Below are 19,867 nucleotides of genomic sequence, written 5' to 3'. Positions count from 1 at the left end.
GTACAGTGCTCTCTCCTTTCCTCTTTACACTTTACACATCTGACTTCAGCTACAACACGGACAGCTGCCACCTCCAGAAGTTCTCAGATGATACAGCCATTGTTGGACATGTGTCAGAGGGGGACGATCTGGAGTACAGAGAGGTCATCACCAGCTTTGTCGCCTGGTGTGAACTGAACCACCTGCGCATCAACGCCAGCAAGACAAAGGAGGTGGTGATCGATTTCAGAAGGACGGTTCCTCAAATTGCACCAGTGAGCATCCAGGGTTTGGACATTGAGATCGTGGAGGAGTACAAATACCTGGGTGTTCACCTCAACAACAAACTGGACTGGGAAGCTGGGAAGATGTCCTGTACAAGAAGGGCCAAAGTCGTCTCCACCTCTTGAGAAGACTGAGGTCTTTTGGTGTGTGCAGGACACTGCTTAGGACTTTTTATGACTCTGTGGTAGCATCAGCAGTTTTCTATGCTGTGGTCTGCTGGGGCTGTGGAAGTTCAGAGAGGGACAGGAAGAAACTTAATAAACTGATCAGAAGGGCTGGCTCAGTCTTGGACTGTCCTCTGGACTCCATTGAGGTGGTGGGTGAGAGTAGGATGTTAGCCAAGCTGACCATGGTAGCCGTGGGGTCTTAAGTCTTAAAAAAGTCTTAAATTTAATATTCCAAAATTAAGGCCTTAAGTCTTAAATTGCTTTGCCCAAGTCTTAATTTTTTAAACAAAGGTCTTAAATTTGCTCATACTATTCTACAATATGAAAACGTGGGTTTTGCGTAACATCAGTGAATTTCTTGGAGTATGCGCAAAGAAAGAAACAATATTGATACCTTTTCGCACCGGTGCAATCGTCGGAGTCCGTGGTGGAGAGGAGACTCTGCGAATCACAGCATGGGGAAGTGTCGTTTTAATCAGCAGTGGCTTTCAGATGAAAGATATCATGATTGGGTGAGGGAGGTTCCTGGAAGCAACGTTGAAGCAAGATGCTGTGTTTGTCAAAAGACCTTCAAGTTGTCCACTATAGGTCATTTCGCTTTAGAGTCTCACATGAAGCGCTCAAAGCACATTGCATCTGCCCTCCACCGCCACCAGCCCATCGCTCAGTTCTGCACGGTTCAATCTCCAAGTGCACCTGAAGTTGGCACTAGCACCACTGTCGAACGTCAGCAGCATCAGCCAAGCCAGACATCATCAGCAAGGCTAGCAACAACACAAGGGCCGAGCAGTGGCATGATGGGTGTCGGTGGAACCCCGACACTTCGGGCAGAGGTGCTCTGGATTTTAAAAACAATTACGGAACACCACTCGTACAGCTCGAATGAGGGCATAAGCGAACTCTTTAAGGCTATGTTCCCAGACTCGGAAGTCGCTACAACATTCTCCTGTGGAAAAAACAAAACGTCTTACATAACAAAATTCGGCCTTGCTCCTTATATAACAAAGGAGTTGGTCAAAGACGTTAACGAGGCAAGTGGTGGATTATCTATATCTTTTTATCTTTCCTCTCCTCTCTCCTATCTATCTCTTATGTCTACCACTCTGTTATCTATCTATATTATGTCTATCGCTCTCCACTATCAATCTCTTATCCATCTGTATACCTCTTTCCTATCTATCTATCTCATTGTGTCTCTTATCTATCCACCTCCACATCTATGTCTTCCCTCCCTCCCTTGTTTACTAGGAGTATTTACATTTCTTTTTATTCTTCAAAATGTAAAATGGTTGAAGCAAGTTGAATGCTGGGAAACTAAGACAAAGAGTTCGTCTGTTTATCATCTCTGGGTGCATGGTCATAATTAGTTTAGAGACAGTTCTTTAGGCCTTGAGTTGGGCCCTCAGTTTGGCTTTTTGACTGGTGAGTGCACACCATTGTACCAATGTATTGGTACGCCAATTGCATTTTTGTGCACCTTTAAGAGACTTTAGGCTTACCTCTTTTCTATCGATCTATCTATCTCTATCTCTCTCTCTTCCCATCTATCCCCCTCATGTCTTATCTATCTATGCCCCTCTGTATCTCTCTCCCTCCCTCGTTTACAAGGGTACAAAATGTAAAATGGTTGAAGCAAGTGCTGGGAAACTAAGACAGAGTTTGTCTGTTTAGAGTGTTGTGAATGTTTTGATATTTTATTTTAAAAAAATACGCCCACATCTAGCGCTGTCGCCTCACAGCAAGAAGGTCCTGGGTTCGAGCCCCGGGGCCAGCGAGGGCCTTTCTCTGTGGAGTTTGCATGTTCTCCCCGTGTCCGCGTGGGTTTCCTCCGGGTGCTCCGGTTTCCCCCACAGTCCAAAGACATGCAGGTTAGGTTAACTGGTGACTCTAAATTGACCGTAGTTGTGAATGTGAGTGTGAATGGTTGTCTGTGTCTATGTGTCAGCCCTGTGATGACCTGGCGACTTGTCCAGGGTGTACCCCGCCTTTCGCCCGTAGTCAGCTGGGATAGGCTCCAGCTCGCCTGTGACCCTGTAGAAGGATAAAGCGGCTAGAGATAATGAGATGAGATGAGACGCCCACATCACTTTTTTATTTTAAGTATCATCTCTGGGTGCATGGTCATAATTAGTTCAGAGACAGTTCTTTAGGCCTCGAGTTAGGCCCTCAGTTTGGCCTTTTGACTGGTGAGTGCGCACCTTTGGCATTAATGTGTTGGTATGCCTATTGCATTTTTGAGTACCTTTAAGGCCATGACTTGGACCCTACGTTGTGCTCCTTTCTTCCAGGTTTAGACTTGGTTTTTTTTTTGTCTTGAATGTGAAGATTCGACAAGCAATGCACATAATGACTTTTAAGTATATAACTTTTTTAATAAAAGTATTTTTACTTGAAACATTTGTCATTATTGGGAATTTGATCTGGTGTTCTACGACCGCATAATGGGTGCGATGTACGTCTTAATTCTCATTTAAGTGGTCTTAAAAAGGTCTTAAGTCTTCAATTTATGGTGGTCAAACCTGGGGAAACCCTGCTGACCTCAATCATGGATAACCCCTCTCACCCCCTACATGAGGCTGTGGGGGCTTTAAGCAGCTCGTTTAGTAGTAGACTGCTACACCCACGGTGTAAGAAGGAGAGGTACCGCAGGTCATTCATACCTACTGCTGTCAGACTGTATAACACCCACAACTTGTAACGTAGCACCAGTAACCTGTTTGTCGTTATATTTGCACTACTTCACCACTACTACCTCTGCCATCTCTCATCGATGCAATTATTATGTGCAATTAATATAGGCCCTAAACTATTTTTATGCATACTTATATATATATATATATATATATATATATATATATATATATATATATATATAATTTATGTATATATGTGTGTATATATACAGAGTCTACCTGTAATGTGCAATTTTTCCGAGCCTCTCAAGAAGGCAATTTTTCTATACTTTTTCACGGTAGATAATGCAAATAGCCCTCTGTATTTAATCCTTCGTTTGTCTAATTTTTATTTCAGTTTTATTTGTTATCTGTTTGACATTTTCTTGCTACTGTAACACGTGAATTTCCCCGATGTGGGATGAATAAAGTGAATCTAATCTAGAATATAAAATTGTTTAGTCATCAGGATTCTCTTGTCTCCACTTTGCAGTGTCCTCGTAATTGTGGCCTACCAGGAAAAGGACCTGCTCCTCCCTGGCTGGTGAGTGAGACTGATCTAAGTTCAGCTCAGAATTGGTCTAATGCAGATCAGATGTTTAAAATAAAAAAATATGTTCATGAAAGAAATAGACATTGAAATAAGATTGCTTATCCCCTTCAGACACAAGATAAAATGCTATGGAACTTCATGTGTACAATTGTACACGTTATGTCCGAAAGGGTTATACCAAAATTGCACGTACACAGTCTTGGAAAAATAAGTACATGCATACTTAAATACACCCACCTTTAATTCTGTGTTTTTATCTATCAGGTCCTAAATAACAATTGTGCGGGCCTCGCCAAATTCTAGAAGCAAAGAAAAAAATTGTGTTTGTGCATTTCATTGGTAACCCCTGGCTGCTAATTAAATGATTGTAAATTATTGGGGAGGTAGGGGTGTATTTTCCCACCTGCTTTCTGAATGTTGATTTATTTTTTTGGAAACAATGACTACATATTAAAATCTGTTGTGTGTGTGTGTGTGTTTGGGGGGGGGGGGGTGTTTGTTTTTTTCACCTGAGATCATTTGTTTGTTTATAGAAGTAGATGAGGCCCACACAGTTGTTATTTAGGCCCTGATAAATAAAAAACACAGACTTGAAGGAGGGTTTACTTTCTCTTTCCCATGGTTGTATCTTCTAAAATATACCTACTGAATATTTGTTCTTTTGTTTTGAGGTTTTGCCTCAGTAATGTTCCCTTTTTTAATCTCTTGCTATTAGAAGCTGCAGATAATAAAATATTCTTCTCATTAAGCACTCACTAATGGTAATTCTTCTGACTTTGTCTTTGGATTCACTTAGCTAACGCTGTAAATGTTTGCCATTTAGGCCTCATAACTAATGGCTTATGAAAATAATGAAGACTAATAGTTCAATGCTTGTCACATTATTCCATGGGGTGATGAGCCGAGTTTGATAATGACAGCATGTAAAGTCTTTCTTTATGGATTTTGATCTGTTCTACTCTTTTACTAAAGCACTTCTGTTGTGCTCTTACATGCCTGCAGCTGGATATGAAATATTTATCCCCGCTCTTATTGGCTTATGAGGACCAACTGACCGAGAGAGACCAGCTCCTCAAGTCCTCTGAGGTGAGTGTGTGTACGTGTATGTCCACATAGTCAAACTTGTTTTTTTCATTGGAGTTCACATCAATAAATAAACACAAGAGTATTTAAATGGCTGTTGATTGACAGTTTGCAGTGTCAGTCGAAGGGCTGCTTGCTGTAAAGCAGCCATTACTTGGACATTTATAGTGAACAAAAGTACCAAACTCTATTCAACACTGGAAAATTGGTTCATGAGACTACCAGCTGAGGAATATCCATCCATCCATCCATCCATCCATTATCCACCGCTTATCTGTCAGGGTCACAGGGGATGCTGGAGCCAATTTCAGCTGACATTGGACGAGAAGCAGGTACACCCTGGGCAGGTTGCCAATCTATCACAGAGCTAACACAGAGGCGAACAACCATTCACATTCACATCTATGGGCAATTTAGGGTACCCAACTGACCTAATCCACATGTCTTTGGACTGTTGGAGGAAACCCATGCAGGTACAGGGAGAACATGTAAACTCCACACAGAAAGGCCCCAGTCAACCACAAGGTTCGAACCCAGAACATTCTTGATGTGAAGTGACAGAGCTAACCATTGCACCACCATCTGCCCCCTGAGTAATATCAGTCTACTATTTCACGACAGATCTATTTTATTGACTCAGTCTTTGGCTGATGCCTATAGAGGCACCTGTCTGTATGTGTATGTTTAACCGAGTTCGAGTGTGTTTAAGAATATAATCAGCATGCCAGCCTCAGGTAGCGATTCTACAGTCGTGATGTGGCGCCACTGCGTACTGACTATGTAAGTGCCATGTTGCATAACCTCAGTTCACAGTGTAATCTTCCGTGGCTGAGTGGTCTAGAGCACTGTCCTGGAAAGGAACTGATTTTGCAATGTTGGTTTGAATCCTGGCATTGATGTATTTCTGAGCAGGCTATTTTTTTCTGTTTATGTACCATAGCTTCTATTTCCCAATCAGACAAAGGCTGAGCTCAGACCTGCACAGTTATGGAATAATTCAATTCACATAACTTTATTTTTCCGTTAGGAATTTCATATGTGAAAAGCATCAATGCATATCCAATTCACCTACACACACACACACACACACACACACACACACACACACACACAGATTATATTCAACATACCCCATGGAACAATTAGCAGTGGTAAATAAAGCTTGCAAAGCACAATAAATAACACATAATAAAAAGCAATAAATACTTAAGAGTGTTAAAAATATTGGTATTAAAAATGGTGTTCAACCATTTGTGAGTCTAATGGATGTAGGCACAAAACTTGACGTGGCTCTCTTAGTCCTGAAGGTGAGTGATCTGTATCTCTGGCCTGAAGATAAAAGAAAGTATTGACTATGGTGTGTGTGTGGTGTCTAAGCCTATTTGTGTTTCCTTTAATTTAGTCCTTCTGTTGTAGATGCTGCTCCAATGCTACAGATCCTGCTCCAATCCAATTATTTTACTGCTCAGTATTATGATTTTGTTTAGTGGGTTGCAATGAATGTTAGATAGTGACCCGAACCAGGTTGAAATATTGAAAGTAATTACAGATTCGATGAAACATTTGTAAAAAGCTATCAGGACTGATTGGTGGACCTGAAGTCTGTGGAGTTTCTTCAGGAAGAAAAGGTACTGCTGACACTTAGAAAAGATGATTTCAGTGTTTGATTGGAAGGTGAGTCTGTGATCAATTGTTGTCCCAAGGTATCTGTACGACTTGACCCTATCTATTTGCTGGTTGTTGAATGACAGATTGGGGATGCTGGAAGGTTCTTTAGGAAAGTCACCAGCCAGTTCCTTTGTCTTGGCGATGTTGAGGTTGAGGCAGTTCTGCTTCACCACTCTGCAAACCTATCCATCCTGGCCTGTAACTATTCCTGTGAGTCAGTGGTATCCATGATCATGGTGTCGTCAGAGTATTTAATGTATGTTATACCTGGGTTAGTGCTCCTGCAATTATTTGTGTATCCATTGAGGTAACCATTACCTCGGACGCTCTAGTGTCAATCTGTCAAAAATTAAAGGACCCAGAGGATCAAGTGCGGGTTAACATCCATCTGGAGCAGTTTTGGTCCCATCAGAGGTGGGGTTGCACAGTATTAAAGGCACTTGAGAAGTCTATAAACACTAGTCTAACAAATGACTTGGGCTTCTCAAGATGAGTGTAGACTCCATGCAGCATCACCCACACCTCTGTGCTGTTTGTACAGTGGTGCTTGAAAGCTTGTGAACCAAATTTAGAATTTTCTAAAGGGTGTGTGTATTGAATGACAAAAATTTCTTGAGCCTGCATATTAGTCAATAGCAACATATTTGGTAATTTCATTTTAACTGAACATTTTATTAACTTTATTTATGATGTAGAAAAATCAAAGCCTAAGCATTAGACTGTAGCATGCATATCCCTGGAGTTACATTACTTCTTATTAATTAAAAAAAGCAAGAGCTTAGACAATAAAAAAACAAATCCATTAGCTCATGCCTCATTAAGTGATTGACACTCCTTTCAGATGATATTGATCAGGCTCATTTGGGACAAACTGTTACAAAGAGCTTTGCTTATCTCATATTAATTCATTACATTACAGGCATTTAGCAGACGCTCTTATCCAGAGCGATGTACAACAAAGGGATACATGACACAGTGCTCCTGGAGCAGAGAGGGTTAGGGGTCTTGCTCAAGGGCCCAACAGTGGCAGCTTGTCAGTGCTGGGGCTTGAGCCTATGACCTTCAGATCAGTAACCCAGAGCCTTAACCGTTGAGCCATCACTGCCCCAAATTCATCTAAAAGGAAGGGGGGGGGGGGGGGGGGTTATTTGACACAGGCATTTGGTTTGATTAGAAAATGTTTGTGCATGAATTAAGAGTTAAAATGGAAATGTGAGACTTGGCAGCTCTTTAATAAACAACGATGCCAACATCCCACTCAGCACATTAACAGAATATTAAAACGAAATTTTGTTTCTTTATTTAATTAATTAATTTACAATTAATTAATTGGACCCATTGGCAAGTCCAGTTTTACATTCTTTCATTCATTTCCTGCTAAGTAAGGAATGGCACACGACAGACAGTGTTATATGAAAATAATGCATGTCCAATCACAACCCCACTCCCTCAGCCCATCTGTCCATCACCATCAACGGGATAAGATAAAGCAAGACAAGATAATTTATCTTGCTTTGTGTTAAGGTCTGGTCCCACAATACTGATAAGTCTAACTCTAACTATAATGATAACTATAAATAAATCGGTCCCCTGCAGTTTATGTGGTTGGTGGTCACACCAGACCAATAACGATACCTATACCCCAGGCCTGGGTTTATCGGCATCGGTGAGATTGCTTCTGGAGCGATTTTTCTAAGCCTGAACTTGAGCCGATTAAAACATCTGACCAATCAGGTAATTGTTTACAGGTGACATTGTCTGAGCACGTGCTATTTTCCCTGAGCATCTTTCTACATCCTTGTTGCATCATGAAGGAGAAGCTGATAATAGAAGTGTTGAAGATGATCATCAAAAGCAGCTATTCCTCGCTGTCATTGTCAGCCGTTGTATGCTGCTGAGTGCACTGGGTGTGCACTCCGCTGCATTTTCCTGCGAAAACCAACAACCATGTATATTTATTTACCTGAGTGTCAGGACCAACTGATATTATAGTCGGGAAGTTGTGGTGTGACTGCTCCAGACTGGAACTAAATTCAGGCAGAGGTATAGTTGTAGTTATAGGTATAGTTATCAGTGTTGTGGGACCGGGCCCTTACTCCCACATCTACCTTTCCAATAATCCCCCCCCCCCCAAAAAAAAAAACACACACACACATACATCCACAGATAACTTAGAGCATCTGCCATACAAGTCCGTGAGTATGAGCTGTTTCTATAAAAACCATACTGTATTAGAACAAGTGAATTTATATTAACCTATCATTCATGTTACAGCCGGAACTACTTTCCAGGCCATGCTGTTATACAAAAATAATGCATACCTTCTGACCAATCAGATTCAGGCATTCAACCATGCTGTGGTGTAATAATTAATAGCAAATATACAGTGTCTTGCAAAAGTATTCATCCCCCTTGGTGTTTGTCCTGTTTTGTTGCATCACCAGCTGGAATTAAAATTGATTTTTTTTTTTTTTTTGGGGGGGGGGGGGTAGCACCATTTGATTTACACAACATGCCAACCACTTTGAAGGTGCAATTTTTTTTTAATTGTGACACAAACAATAATTAAGATGAAAAAACAAACAAACCCAGAAATCTGGAGTGTGCATAGGTATTCATTCACCCAAAGTCAATACTTTGTAGATCCATCTTTTGCTGCAGTTACAGCTGCAAGTCTCTTGGGGTATGTCTCTATTAGCTTAGCACATCTAGCCACTGGGATTTTTGCTCATTCCTCAAGGCAAAACTGCTCCAACTCCTTCAAGTTAGATGGATTGTGTTGGTGTACAGCAATCTTCAAGTTATGCCACAGATTCTCAATTGGATTGAGGTCTGGGCTTTGATTAGTCCATTCCAAGACATTTAAATGTTTCCCTTTAAACCACTCCAGTATAGCTTTAGCAGTATGTTTAGGGTCATTGTCCTGCTGGAATGTGAACCTTCGTTCCAGTCTCAAACCTCTGGCTGACTCAGACAGGTTTTCCTCCAGAATTGGCCTGTATTTAGTGCCATCCATCTTTCCTTCAGTCCTGACCAGTTTTCCTGTCCCTGCAGATGAAAAACATCCCTACAGCATGATGCTGCCACCACCATGCTTCACTGTAGGAGTGGTGTTCTCAGGGCGTTGGGTTTGTGCCACACATGGCATTTCCCATGATGGCCAAAAAGTTCAATTTTAGTCTCAACTGACCAGAGAATCTTCTTCCATGTGTTTGGGGACTCTGCCACATGCTGTTGGGCAAACTCCAAACATGTTTTCTTAAGCAATGCCTTTTTGTTCTGGCCACTCTTCCATAAAGCCCTACTCTGTGGTGTGTACAGCTTAAAGTGGTCCTATGGACATATACTCCCATCTCAGCTGTGGAGCTTTACAGCTCCTTTAGTGTTATCTTGGTGTCTTTGTTGTATCTCTGATTAATGCCCTCCTTGCCCGGTCTGTGAGTTTTGGTGGGTGGCCTTCTCTTGTCAGGTTTGTAGTGGTGCCATATTCTTTCCATTTTGCTATAAGGGATTTAGTGGTGCTCCCTGGGATATTCAAAGTTTGAGATTTTTTATGACCCAACCCTGATCTATATTTCCCCACAACTTTGTCTCTGATCTGTTTGGAGTGCTCCTTGGTTTTCATGTTGCTTGCTTAGTAGTGTTGTAGAGTCAGGGTCCTTCCAGAACAGGTTGATTTCTCCAGACATCATGTGACAGATCATGTGACACTTTGATTGCACACAGGTGGATCTTAATCAACTAATTATGTGACTTATGAAGTGAATTGGTTGGACCAGCTCTTATTTAAGGGTTTCATATGAAAAGGAGTGAATACCTATGCACACCTCCAGATTTATGTTTTTTCAGCTTAATTTTGTTTATTTGTTTGTTTATTTGTTTATTAATTTTGTTTATTTGTTTGTCACAATAAAACAGTTTTCACCTTTAAAGTGGTAGACATGTTGTGTAAATCAAATCGTGCTAACACTCGAAAAATCCATTTTAATTCCAGCTTGTTATGCGACAAAACAGGACAAACACCAAGGGGGATGAACACTTTTTTACAAGACTGTAAGCTTAAATTGAATAATTGAAAAACAACCCAGGAATTTGAGAGATTAAATCACAGGGAAACACACTGAGAAAGACATTGCTTTGGATCTTTCCTAGGTCAGAATGAACATGAGGAACATTAGTAGTGTTGTGGTACTCGAGACTGGTCTTGAGACCACACATCATTGGTCTCAGTGAAAATTCTTCCCATAAATTTAGGTGAAATTTTACTCGGTCTGGTTTCAGTCTCAGAATATAAATATTAATATAATATTTATTAATTAATATTAATATAAAGTATTACACATACATGCACACATTTATAGACAGATAGGCAGCTACATTTATAGACTTCAGGTTTGTATTTATCTGCTAGGTTCATGCCATGTTTCCTCTGAATACCAAATAAGGTAAACATTGTTTAAACCAAAGAACATAAAACATACACCTCTGTCATTTTGTGTAATTCATACTTTTGTTAGACAGTAAGTGCCTCATCTATCTACTTTTAATTTCTCCTCCAAAGACAGTTTGGGGGAAAAAGGATAATAGAGATGATAGAATCTACCTTGTGCACATTCATTACACCCATGATTGTATTTCATGTGCACCTTCTCAGTCATTGCTGAAAACACACTAATATGTCAGCGACGTGGGATGAAAAATATCAGCCCAAATGGAGATAAAATCTGGAAGCGTTTCACTCTGTGTAGTCAGTTGATGTGACTGTAGGCTACAAGAATCTACAGTCTGAGCTAGAAAGAAATCAGTCTCAGCCTCGAGCTTTTGGTGTTGTTGCACATGGTTCCACTAAAGCCCAAGATAATTTGCTTATCAACCATTATGCATACTAGTAAGAAAATTAAATATTAGTATTTGGAATACAACTGCTTCAATTTGTTTTGCATCCTTGTAGGAGGAATTAAAGAAGTTGAGAATGCACACAGAGGAGGTGGTTCAGGAGAATGAGAAGCTTCACACAGAGCTCAGCAAGAAGAGCAGTGTCAGTAATAAAGAGTGGTAAGACACATGCACACTTAGTGGACAGTTTATTAGGCATATCTATCTAGGAGCATATTAGCATTTTTTTGGATTTCAGAACAGCATGAATTTGCTGGGCATGGACAATTTGTGCAAAAATGCTATACTATACAGAAATGATTATGCAGCTGCAATTTAAACAGGTCCAGGTTTGCTATGAACAGCCCTTCCACCTCATTTCAAAGCTGGTTTATGAATTTAAGAACAGTAGGCAATGTGCAAGGTACTGAAGTAATGAAAATTTGTTGGCATGTTCCTAGGAACAATCCATTGGTGAGATGTGTCTCCCGGCATGGTGCATTGTCATGCATTCGAAGGTAGACAAACTGTAGCCATGAAGGGATGAACTTGGTCTTCAATAATGTTTTAATTTGCCATGTCATTTAAACATTGTTTAATGGGTATCAGGCAGGGTTGTAGTCGGGTCACTAAACCTTGAGTCCGAGTCCAGTCTCGAGTCCACAGTATTCAAATCTGAGTCAAGTCCAATTCATTGAAGAAAATTTTGAGTCGAGTCCGAGTCAAGTCCAAATCATTAAAGAACATTTTGAGTTGAGTCTGAGAACAAGACTCCAACCGAACTATTTGATGGTGGCTGTTGCTGCCTTTATGTGAAACCGTCTCTGCTACTGTGTTGGACTAATGTTACTGCTTGACTGCCCCATTTTAGTTAATAGGTTACAGATAAAAAGCTTGTTCATTGCTCAGCAAGCCCCGCCCACTATAAACAGAGGAAATAACATGAGAGAAGGTTAACACTAGCTAGTTCATCGGTCAGCAAGCCCCGCTATCAACAGAGCAATGAACATAGTGTGTCACTTCCTTCTCTGGGTGGAGTCTTGCCAAATGACGATTGAAATTTGAGGTTGTCCCCGTCGTCTCCTCAATAGTTCTTCTACATATGGAACACATAGCAGTGCATTTTTCCCCACTGCACGAGAAGTCTGTATAAGCAAACCAGACAATCCTAGAGGCTTCTCTCCAGGCGTTCTAGCGCTATTAACGTTAGTTTGTTCCTGAACATGACGTATGAACAGGTGAGCGTGCATTCTCTTGAACAAAATTAGTATAAAAATTAATGCAGAGATAAATATGCCAAATTATTATGGCATGTTACAAAAAATAAAGAAAAAATCCCAGTTGTCATCTCCAATTTACAAGTCCGAATGCAGTAAATGCACAAGTCCAAGTCTGAGTCCGAGTCATCAGTGCTCAAGTCCAAGTCAAGTCACAAGTCCTTAAAATTAGGGCACGAGTCAGACTCGAGTACTACAAGCCTGGTATCAGGTGCATGTGAAAACATTCCCTACACCATCAGACTGTTGATTGTACTGATCCTTGCATTAGCATGATGCCAAAGGATTTCTACAATCTCAAGTGTGCAGTTTTGAAGCCTCTGTTCCCATTAGAGAACCACTTTCTTGTTCTTCACAGACAACATTGGCACCCAACTTAGTTTTAAGCTACTGTAGCCCATTCAAAAGCAATATAAGTGGTGTGTTCTTTGATGTCATTTCACACACCGATGTTGATTTCAGATCTGATTTACCCACCTCCATTTAAAGCTGTACTGCCTTTCAGATTTTTCTAGTTTAGGTCAGAAAAAGAATTTTCCCTGACAGCCAGTTATTACTGGCTTAGTTTAGTGGACCGAAAGCTACTGAATTCGAATCACAGACTTTCAAATTTATTAATAGTTTTTAAATAGCGCAATTAATGAAATTCTCTGCTATTTTTTCCTGCTTCACCATGACCCAATTCAAGCTACTATGTCATGCATCATGTGGTGGGCTTTCCCCATTCACACAAGGCGTTGTGGGATACAAATTTGAAATAGGAGAGAAAAATATAGGATGTGAATGAAATGTGAAAGACCGACTACAGTAACGGAGAGTGAGAAGAAAAGACGTTATGTTGCGAAGGAAAGGAAACACAGGACCAAACTAAAAAATATCGGTGGTCAGCAAGCACCTTGGTGTGATCAGCTGTTCATTTAGCGACAGAATGATGTAACGGTCAGTGCACAGTCAAGGTAAACCTGTTAGATGGCAGTAATGCAACACTGGATGCCAGCTGCTGTAAAACCCAAAAGAAGAAGGAAAAGAAGAAGAAGAAGAAAAACCTGCGCATGCGCACACGGACTTCCTCTGTTTGTTTGACTGAGCAAAGCGAGCGATTTCATGCACATTATTTGCTAGAGAATCCCCTCAAATTAAATAACTTCCCAGCCACAGAATGGCCTGTTTTTTTTTTTAGATATTACAGAAACAAACATATCACAATGATCAAATTTCAGAGGGAACTAAATTTCACTGATTTTATGAAATCGAAAGGCCGTCTACTTTTAAAGTCAGTGCATCTTTTTCAAACTGGTGCTCATGCTACACCACAGGGTGACTAAACACACGTGGTGTGCTAACTGCCCTTTTCCACATAGGAGCTCAAAGATGCCCTGATGTTTTGTGCGTTCTGAGATGTTTTTCTGCTCACCATGGTTGTAAAGTGTGGTTATTTGAGTTACTGTAGCCTTTCTGCCAGCTCAGACCAGTCTTGCCATTCGCCTCTGACCTCTGTCATCATCAAGGCATTTCTGCTCGCAGGTTTTCCAATAGATTTTTTTTTTTTGCACCATTCTGGGTAAAGTATAGCAAATGCTTTGAATGAAAATCTCAGGACACCAGCTCTTTCTAAAATATTCAGACTAGTCTGTCTGGCCACATATATCCATATATAGCCATGCCACAGTCAAATCCACATAGATTACATGTTTCTCTCATTTTGATGTTTGATGTGAACATTACATGAAGCTCTTGATCTGTATCTGCATGATTTTACGTATGTAAGACGTTGCCACGTAATTGGATAATTGGTTGATTCGATAACTGCATGAATGTGTAGATATTCCTGTTAAAGTGGATGGTGAGTGTTGAGTATATTAAAATATTAAGAAATAAATCTCCTACAAAAGTCTATTGCTGCAGGAATACATACCCTGTGTCCAAAATCACTCACTCATTCACTACTCCCTACTCACTATCTTGGGGAATTCTAGATAGAGGACTATATAGTGAGCTCACTGGTAAAATGAAAAAACACTTTCGGACACTACTCCGCCACGCCGTTATTTATGTCATTAAAACATGCCAGATCAGGCTGGTGGTTTTCAAAATAATAAATACACACATGTATTTTTGTGATAAATACATATTATACTGAGCGTATTTCCCACATTAATAAATACAAAGTACTTTGTGTCTGCTGCATCTTTCAGTTCTTTTAAATCAAGGCTGAATATTTTCTTCCTTGCCGTTGCCTTTTATTAAATCAAATTTGAGGCTTTTGATTAATTCCTCGCTCTGCACTGGAACTTTTATTCTGTCTTCTGCCATTTTTCTTTCAGTGTGACCGCAATGTATGATGGTATACATTACTTGGTTAGTGACCATCGGTTGTACACTACTTTTCACGATGCATTGTGGGATACTATGAGTCCACTATATAGGGTGTAATAATTCTCATTATACATTTGGACAGCACTACAAAATGGTGATAGTGAGTAGTAAGTGGTTTCAGACATAGTGATAATTTTTTTTTCTAGGGCAGTTTGTTTCAGAGGAAAGTATCCATCCATCCATCCATCCATCCATCCATCTTCCCGCAATCCCGTCAGGGTTGCGGGAAGAAGCTGGAGCCAATCTCAGCTGACCTCTGGCGAGAGGTGGGGTACATCCTGGGCAGGGCTAACATAGAGACAGACAACCCTTCACACTCACATTCACACCTATGGGCACTTTAGAGTAGCCTGTTGACCAAATCCACATATCTTTGGACTGTGGGACAAAATAAGAGCACCCAGAAGAAACCCACTCGGACACAAGAAGAAGATGCAAACTCCACACAGAAAGGCCCCAGTCGACCATGAGGTTTGAAGGCAGAACCTTTTTGCTTTGAGGTGACAGTGCTAACTACTGCACTGTCATGCCACCTGAAAGTATTAACATACGTTAATATTGCATGATACCATTCTACTCTTTTCTGGTGTATTATAAAATATTTAGGCAAAAATTAAATCTTAGAAAAAAATAAATCAAAAAGAGAAATAAAGAATAACAACTCTTTGTTTTTTCCCCATAGTAATGGAGGTCAGATCATTTTTAAACTGTAAAATTATATTCAAACCCTCAAGCAACAGGAAACAAATTGTTACTGTAAATGCAGTAACAGCTGACAGCGAAAGCTGGTTGTCCCAGCAACTTGCTACTGGGCTATATGGGCCCAAAGAAGATCCCCACTGCTGAGGAAGTCGATGACATAAAAAAGTCACTCGACTTTATAACGGAAGAAGTTTCTGCTGTCAGGCTGCAGCAGAAGAGCATATTGGACTTGGTGGAGGAAGTGAAAACACTGTGGATCCAGAATGCGGAGAAAGACAAGCGGATTGCCGACCTGGAAAGCCGAGTGGCCGACCTGGAGCAATACTCTAGAATGAATGATATTGTCGACACCGGGCTCCAGGTAAAACCTCGGTCATACGCTCAGGCGGTGACTGCTATCAGTGGGGGGGAGCCCGGGGAGCTGGATGCGAGCTCCATGGAGCAACAGGTAGCTGCTTTCCTGCAGTCCAAGGGAATTCGCCTGGACTGCGATAACATCGAGGCTTGCCACCCACTACCAAGGAGGAACACCAGCGACAAGCAGACCATCATCATGAGGTTTGTCAACAGGAAACATAAGACCGCACTATTAAAGCAAGCGTACAAGCTAAAGGGATCCAGCGTCTACATAAACGAGCATCTGACCAAACAAAATGCAGATATAGCCAGGAATGCACATGCCTTAAAGAAACAGAGGAAAATTCAGAACACTTGGACAACAAACTGCAAGGTGTTTATTAAGCTAAACGGTACACCTGAGGAGGCCAAAGTATTGGTTGTTAAAAATATCGAGGACCTGGAAAAGTATCAGTGACCATCATGAGCGGGACCATAAGCCACACATCTCAGAGGATTATGGAACAGGATTTACTGGAACTAAAATCGTTTGAGTACACTGATCACAAATCACAGGATTTGGAATATGATATAGACCCGGACAATAATTTCTTCTCTGCCATTAACAACAACTGCTATTATTACACTGATGAACAGTTCAATCGGAGCATTAAAGCAGATGGCAAACTCTCAGTTATCCACTTCAATAGCAGAAGCATGTATGCAAATTTAAATCTCATCAAGGAATATCTACATCAGTTTTCGCATCCGTTCAGCATCGTAGCAATATCTGAAACTTGGATACGTAACGTCAAAGGCACGGACTTTGAGCTGAAGAGCTATGAATTCAACTACATAAATAGACAAAACAAGAGTGGAGGAGGAGTGGCCATATTTGTGGATAGGGACTTGAAATTCAATGTGATGGAAAGTATATCAACAGTAATTGACAACACACTGGAATGCATAACAGTTGAAATTTGCAGAGAGAAACATATAAATGTAATTGTTAGTTGTATATATAGCTCCAGATTCTAGTATTGAGGTCTTCAATAACTGGATAGAGGAAATGTTTTCAAAAGTGAGTTACAAAACAGTCTTCATATGCGGATACTTCAATATTGACCTGCTCAATCCAAATCAACACAAAATGACAGACAATTTTATCAACACAGTGTATAGTATGGCCTTATTCCTGAAAATTACTAGACCCAGCAGAATCACATCACACGGAGCCACCCTCATAGACAATATATTCACTAACAGTTTTAATGACAATTTAGTAAGTGGACTATTGATAAATTATATCAGTGATCATTTACCAGTTTTCTCAGTTTATGAAACAAAATTTGGGAATAATAAACCAGAAAACACAAAACTTTTCAGACGACTTAGATCAGAGGAATCAATTAACACTTTTAGAAATGACTTGCTGGCACAAAATTGGGGTGAAATATACCGACTAAAAGACATAAATAAAGCATATGAGGAATTCTTGAGGATATTTATATCATTATATAATAAAAATTGCCCAATTGTTCAATACAGTAAAAAAGTCAAACATACAGTATGTCCATGGATTACAAGGGGTTTACAAAATGCCTGTAAAAAGAAAAAATACATTGTATAGAGAGTTCATAAAGCAGAAAACTAAAGAGGCAGAGGATAGATATAAAAAATATAAAAATAAATTAATATTATAAGGGCTGCTAAGAAAGAATATTATAAGAAATTATTAAACGATAACAAATAATATCAAAGTAATTTGGAGCACTTTGAACAGTATTATAAAAAATGGGTCAAGATATATAAATTATCCAAGGTACTTTCTTAATAATGACAAAGATGAATATAATATGGATGTGGTAGTTAATAGTTTCAACCATTACTTTGTAAACGTAGGACCAATCTTAGCAGAACAAATCCGGGATCCAGGAACATCTGTTGAAAATCTGGGCAATTTGATAGATAATAATTCTTTTTCGATGTTCCTTACAGCAGTAGAAGAAAAAGAAATTGTTGATATTGTTGGGAAATGTATGAACAAAAAATCTACCGACTCTGATGACATTGACATGATGATATTGAAAAATGTTATTGATGGAATATCCAAGCCATTCACATATATATATGCAATTTGTCATTTCTAACTGGTACATTTCCAAACAGAATGAAAACAGCAAAAGTCATTCCTCTGTACAAAACTGGGAGCAAACACCACTTCACAAACTACAGACCTGTCTCACTACTTCCGCAATTCTCCAAAATTCTCGAGAAACTTTTCAATAACTGATTGGATAAATTTATTGACAAACATAAACTACTTAGTGACAGTCAATATGGATTTAGAGCATATAGATCAACGTCACTGGCTTTAATAGAATTAGTTGAAGAAATCACCAATTCCATAGAGCAGAAAAAACATTCAGTTGGAATATTCATTGATTTAAAGAAAGCATTTGATACAATAAATCATGACATATTAATAAAAAAACTGGAACGATATGGCATCAGGGGTATAGTTTTAAATTGGGTTAAAAGCTAATTAAGTAACAGGAGACAGTTTGTGAAGCTGGGAGATTGTTCTTCCTCATGTTTGGCCATAACTTGTGGTGTTCCCCAGGGGTCAGTGTTAGGACCAAAGTTTTTTATACTATATATCAATGACATATGTAGTGTATCTAAAGTAATAAAGTTTGTCTTGTTTGCTGATGATACAAATATCCTCTTTTCTGGTGATAATTTAATGGAACTATTGCAGGAGATCACAACAGAAATAAGTAAATTGATAACATGGTTCAACAGTAACAAATTATCATTAAACTTGAACAACTCCAAAGTAATATTATTTGGTAACAACAAAACAAACACACAAATAAATATTCAAATAGATGGGGTTATTATAGAAAGAGTTAAGGAAATCAAATTTCTTGGAACAACTATTGATGAAGAACTCAGTTGGAAACCACATATAAAAAACATACAATCCAAAGTATCAAGAAGTATTGCAATATTAAACAAAGTCAAACAGTTTCTAGATCACAATTCACTCCGGATTCTTTACTGTTCCCTGGTTTCACCTTATTTAAGTTACTGTGCAGAGGTATGGGGCAATAATTACAAAAATACAATATATTCATTATTCATTCTCCAAAAAAGATCAATAAGGATTATACATAAGGCTTGTTATCGGGTTCATACAAATACATTATTCTTACAGTCAGAAATACTGAAATTTGCAGATCTGGTGGACTATCAAACAGCACAAATATTATTCAAAGCAAACAATAATCAACTACCACATAATATTCAAAAACTGTTCACTGAAAGAGATGGGAGTTATAATTTAAGGGGTTTACTTAAATTTAAAAATTATAGGGTGCGCACAACCAAGAAAAGTTTTTGTATTTCTGTTTGTGGGGTAAAGCGGTGGAGCAGTTTAAATGAGGAGCTCAAGGGATGTCCAGACATGAAGCGGTTTAAAAAGATGTACAAAAATTTGATTTTCACAAGGTATAAGGATGAAGGGGATTAATCATAACTGACTGTTTATTGTGTATTTTTTCTTTTTTTCTTTTTTGAGTCTTCGTCTATTTGTTTTGTTTTTATTTTGTTCATTGTGAGCGTGGTATTTGTAGTAAACTTATGTGTAGACATATGGATATACATATATAATTAATTATATGATATAGTCATAGAGAATTGATATCTGAATAGTTGAAGTAATAAGTAATATACAGTGTATGGATGTATATGTGTGTGTATATATATAAGGAAGCTAGATAATCAATTTATATTGACTAAAGTAGAGGGGTGGGATTAAATAAGTTTTTACTTCAGCCCACTCCTTTTCGGACATGTAAACTCAAAACTGCGTAGTGTGTCCTTGTTTGT

At 39.3% G+C, this 19,867-nt stretch overlaps 1 protein-coding gene across 3 annotated transcripts in view; it reads left to right on the top strand.

Moving 5' to 3' along the window:
- The window catches only part of cep89 (centrosomal protein 89), a 452,909-nt gene that overhangs the window by 171,332 nt on the left and 261,710 nt on the right, over positions 1–19,867 (top strand). For all 3 annotated transcript variants that reach the window (XR_009651712.1, XM_060911315.1, XM_060911314.1), the window contains 3 exons: positions 3,597–3,647; positions 4,659–4,742; positions 11,359–11,462. Coding sequence is in view for 2 of the 3 variants with exons in the window: in XM_060911315.1 (XP_060767298.1) it covers positions 3,597–3,647; positions 4,659–4,742; positions 11,359–11,462 (239 nt within the window). In the remaining variant the exon portion in view is untranslated. The remainder of the gene's footprint in view (positions 1–3,596; positions 3,648–4,658; positions 4,743–11,358; positions 11,463–19,867) is intronic.

Source organism: Neoarius graeffei, chromosome 27 (assembly GCF_027579695.1).
Source record: "Neoarius graeffei isolate fNeoGra1 chromosome 27, fNeoGra1.pri, whole genome shotgun sequence".
Classification (NCBI taxonomy): Eukaryota; Metazoa; Chordata; class Actinopteri; order Siluriformes; family Ariidae; genus Neoarius; species Neoarius graeffei.
Note: the sequence above shows the minus strand (reverse complement) of the source record. Positions and strands in the feature narration are given on the sequence as shown.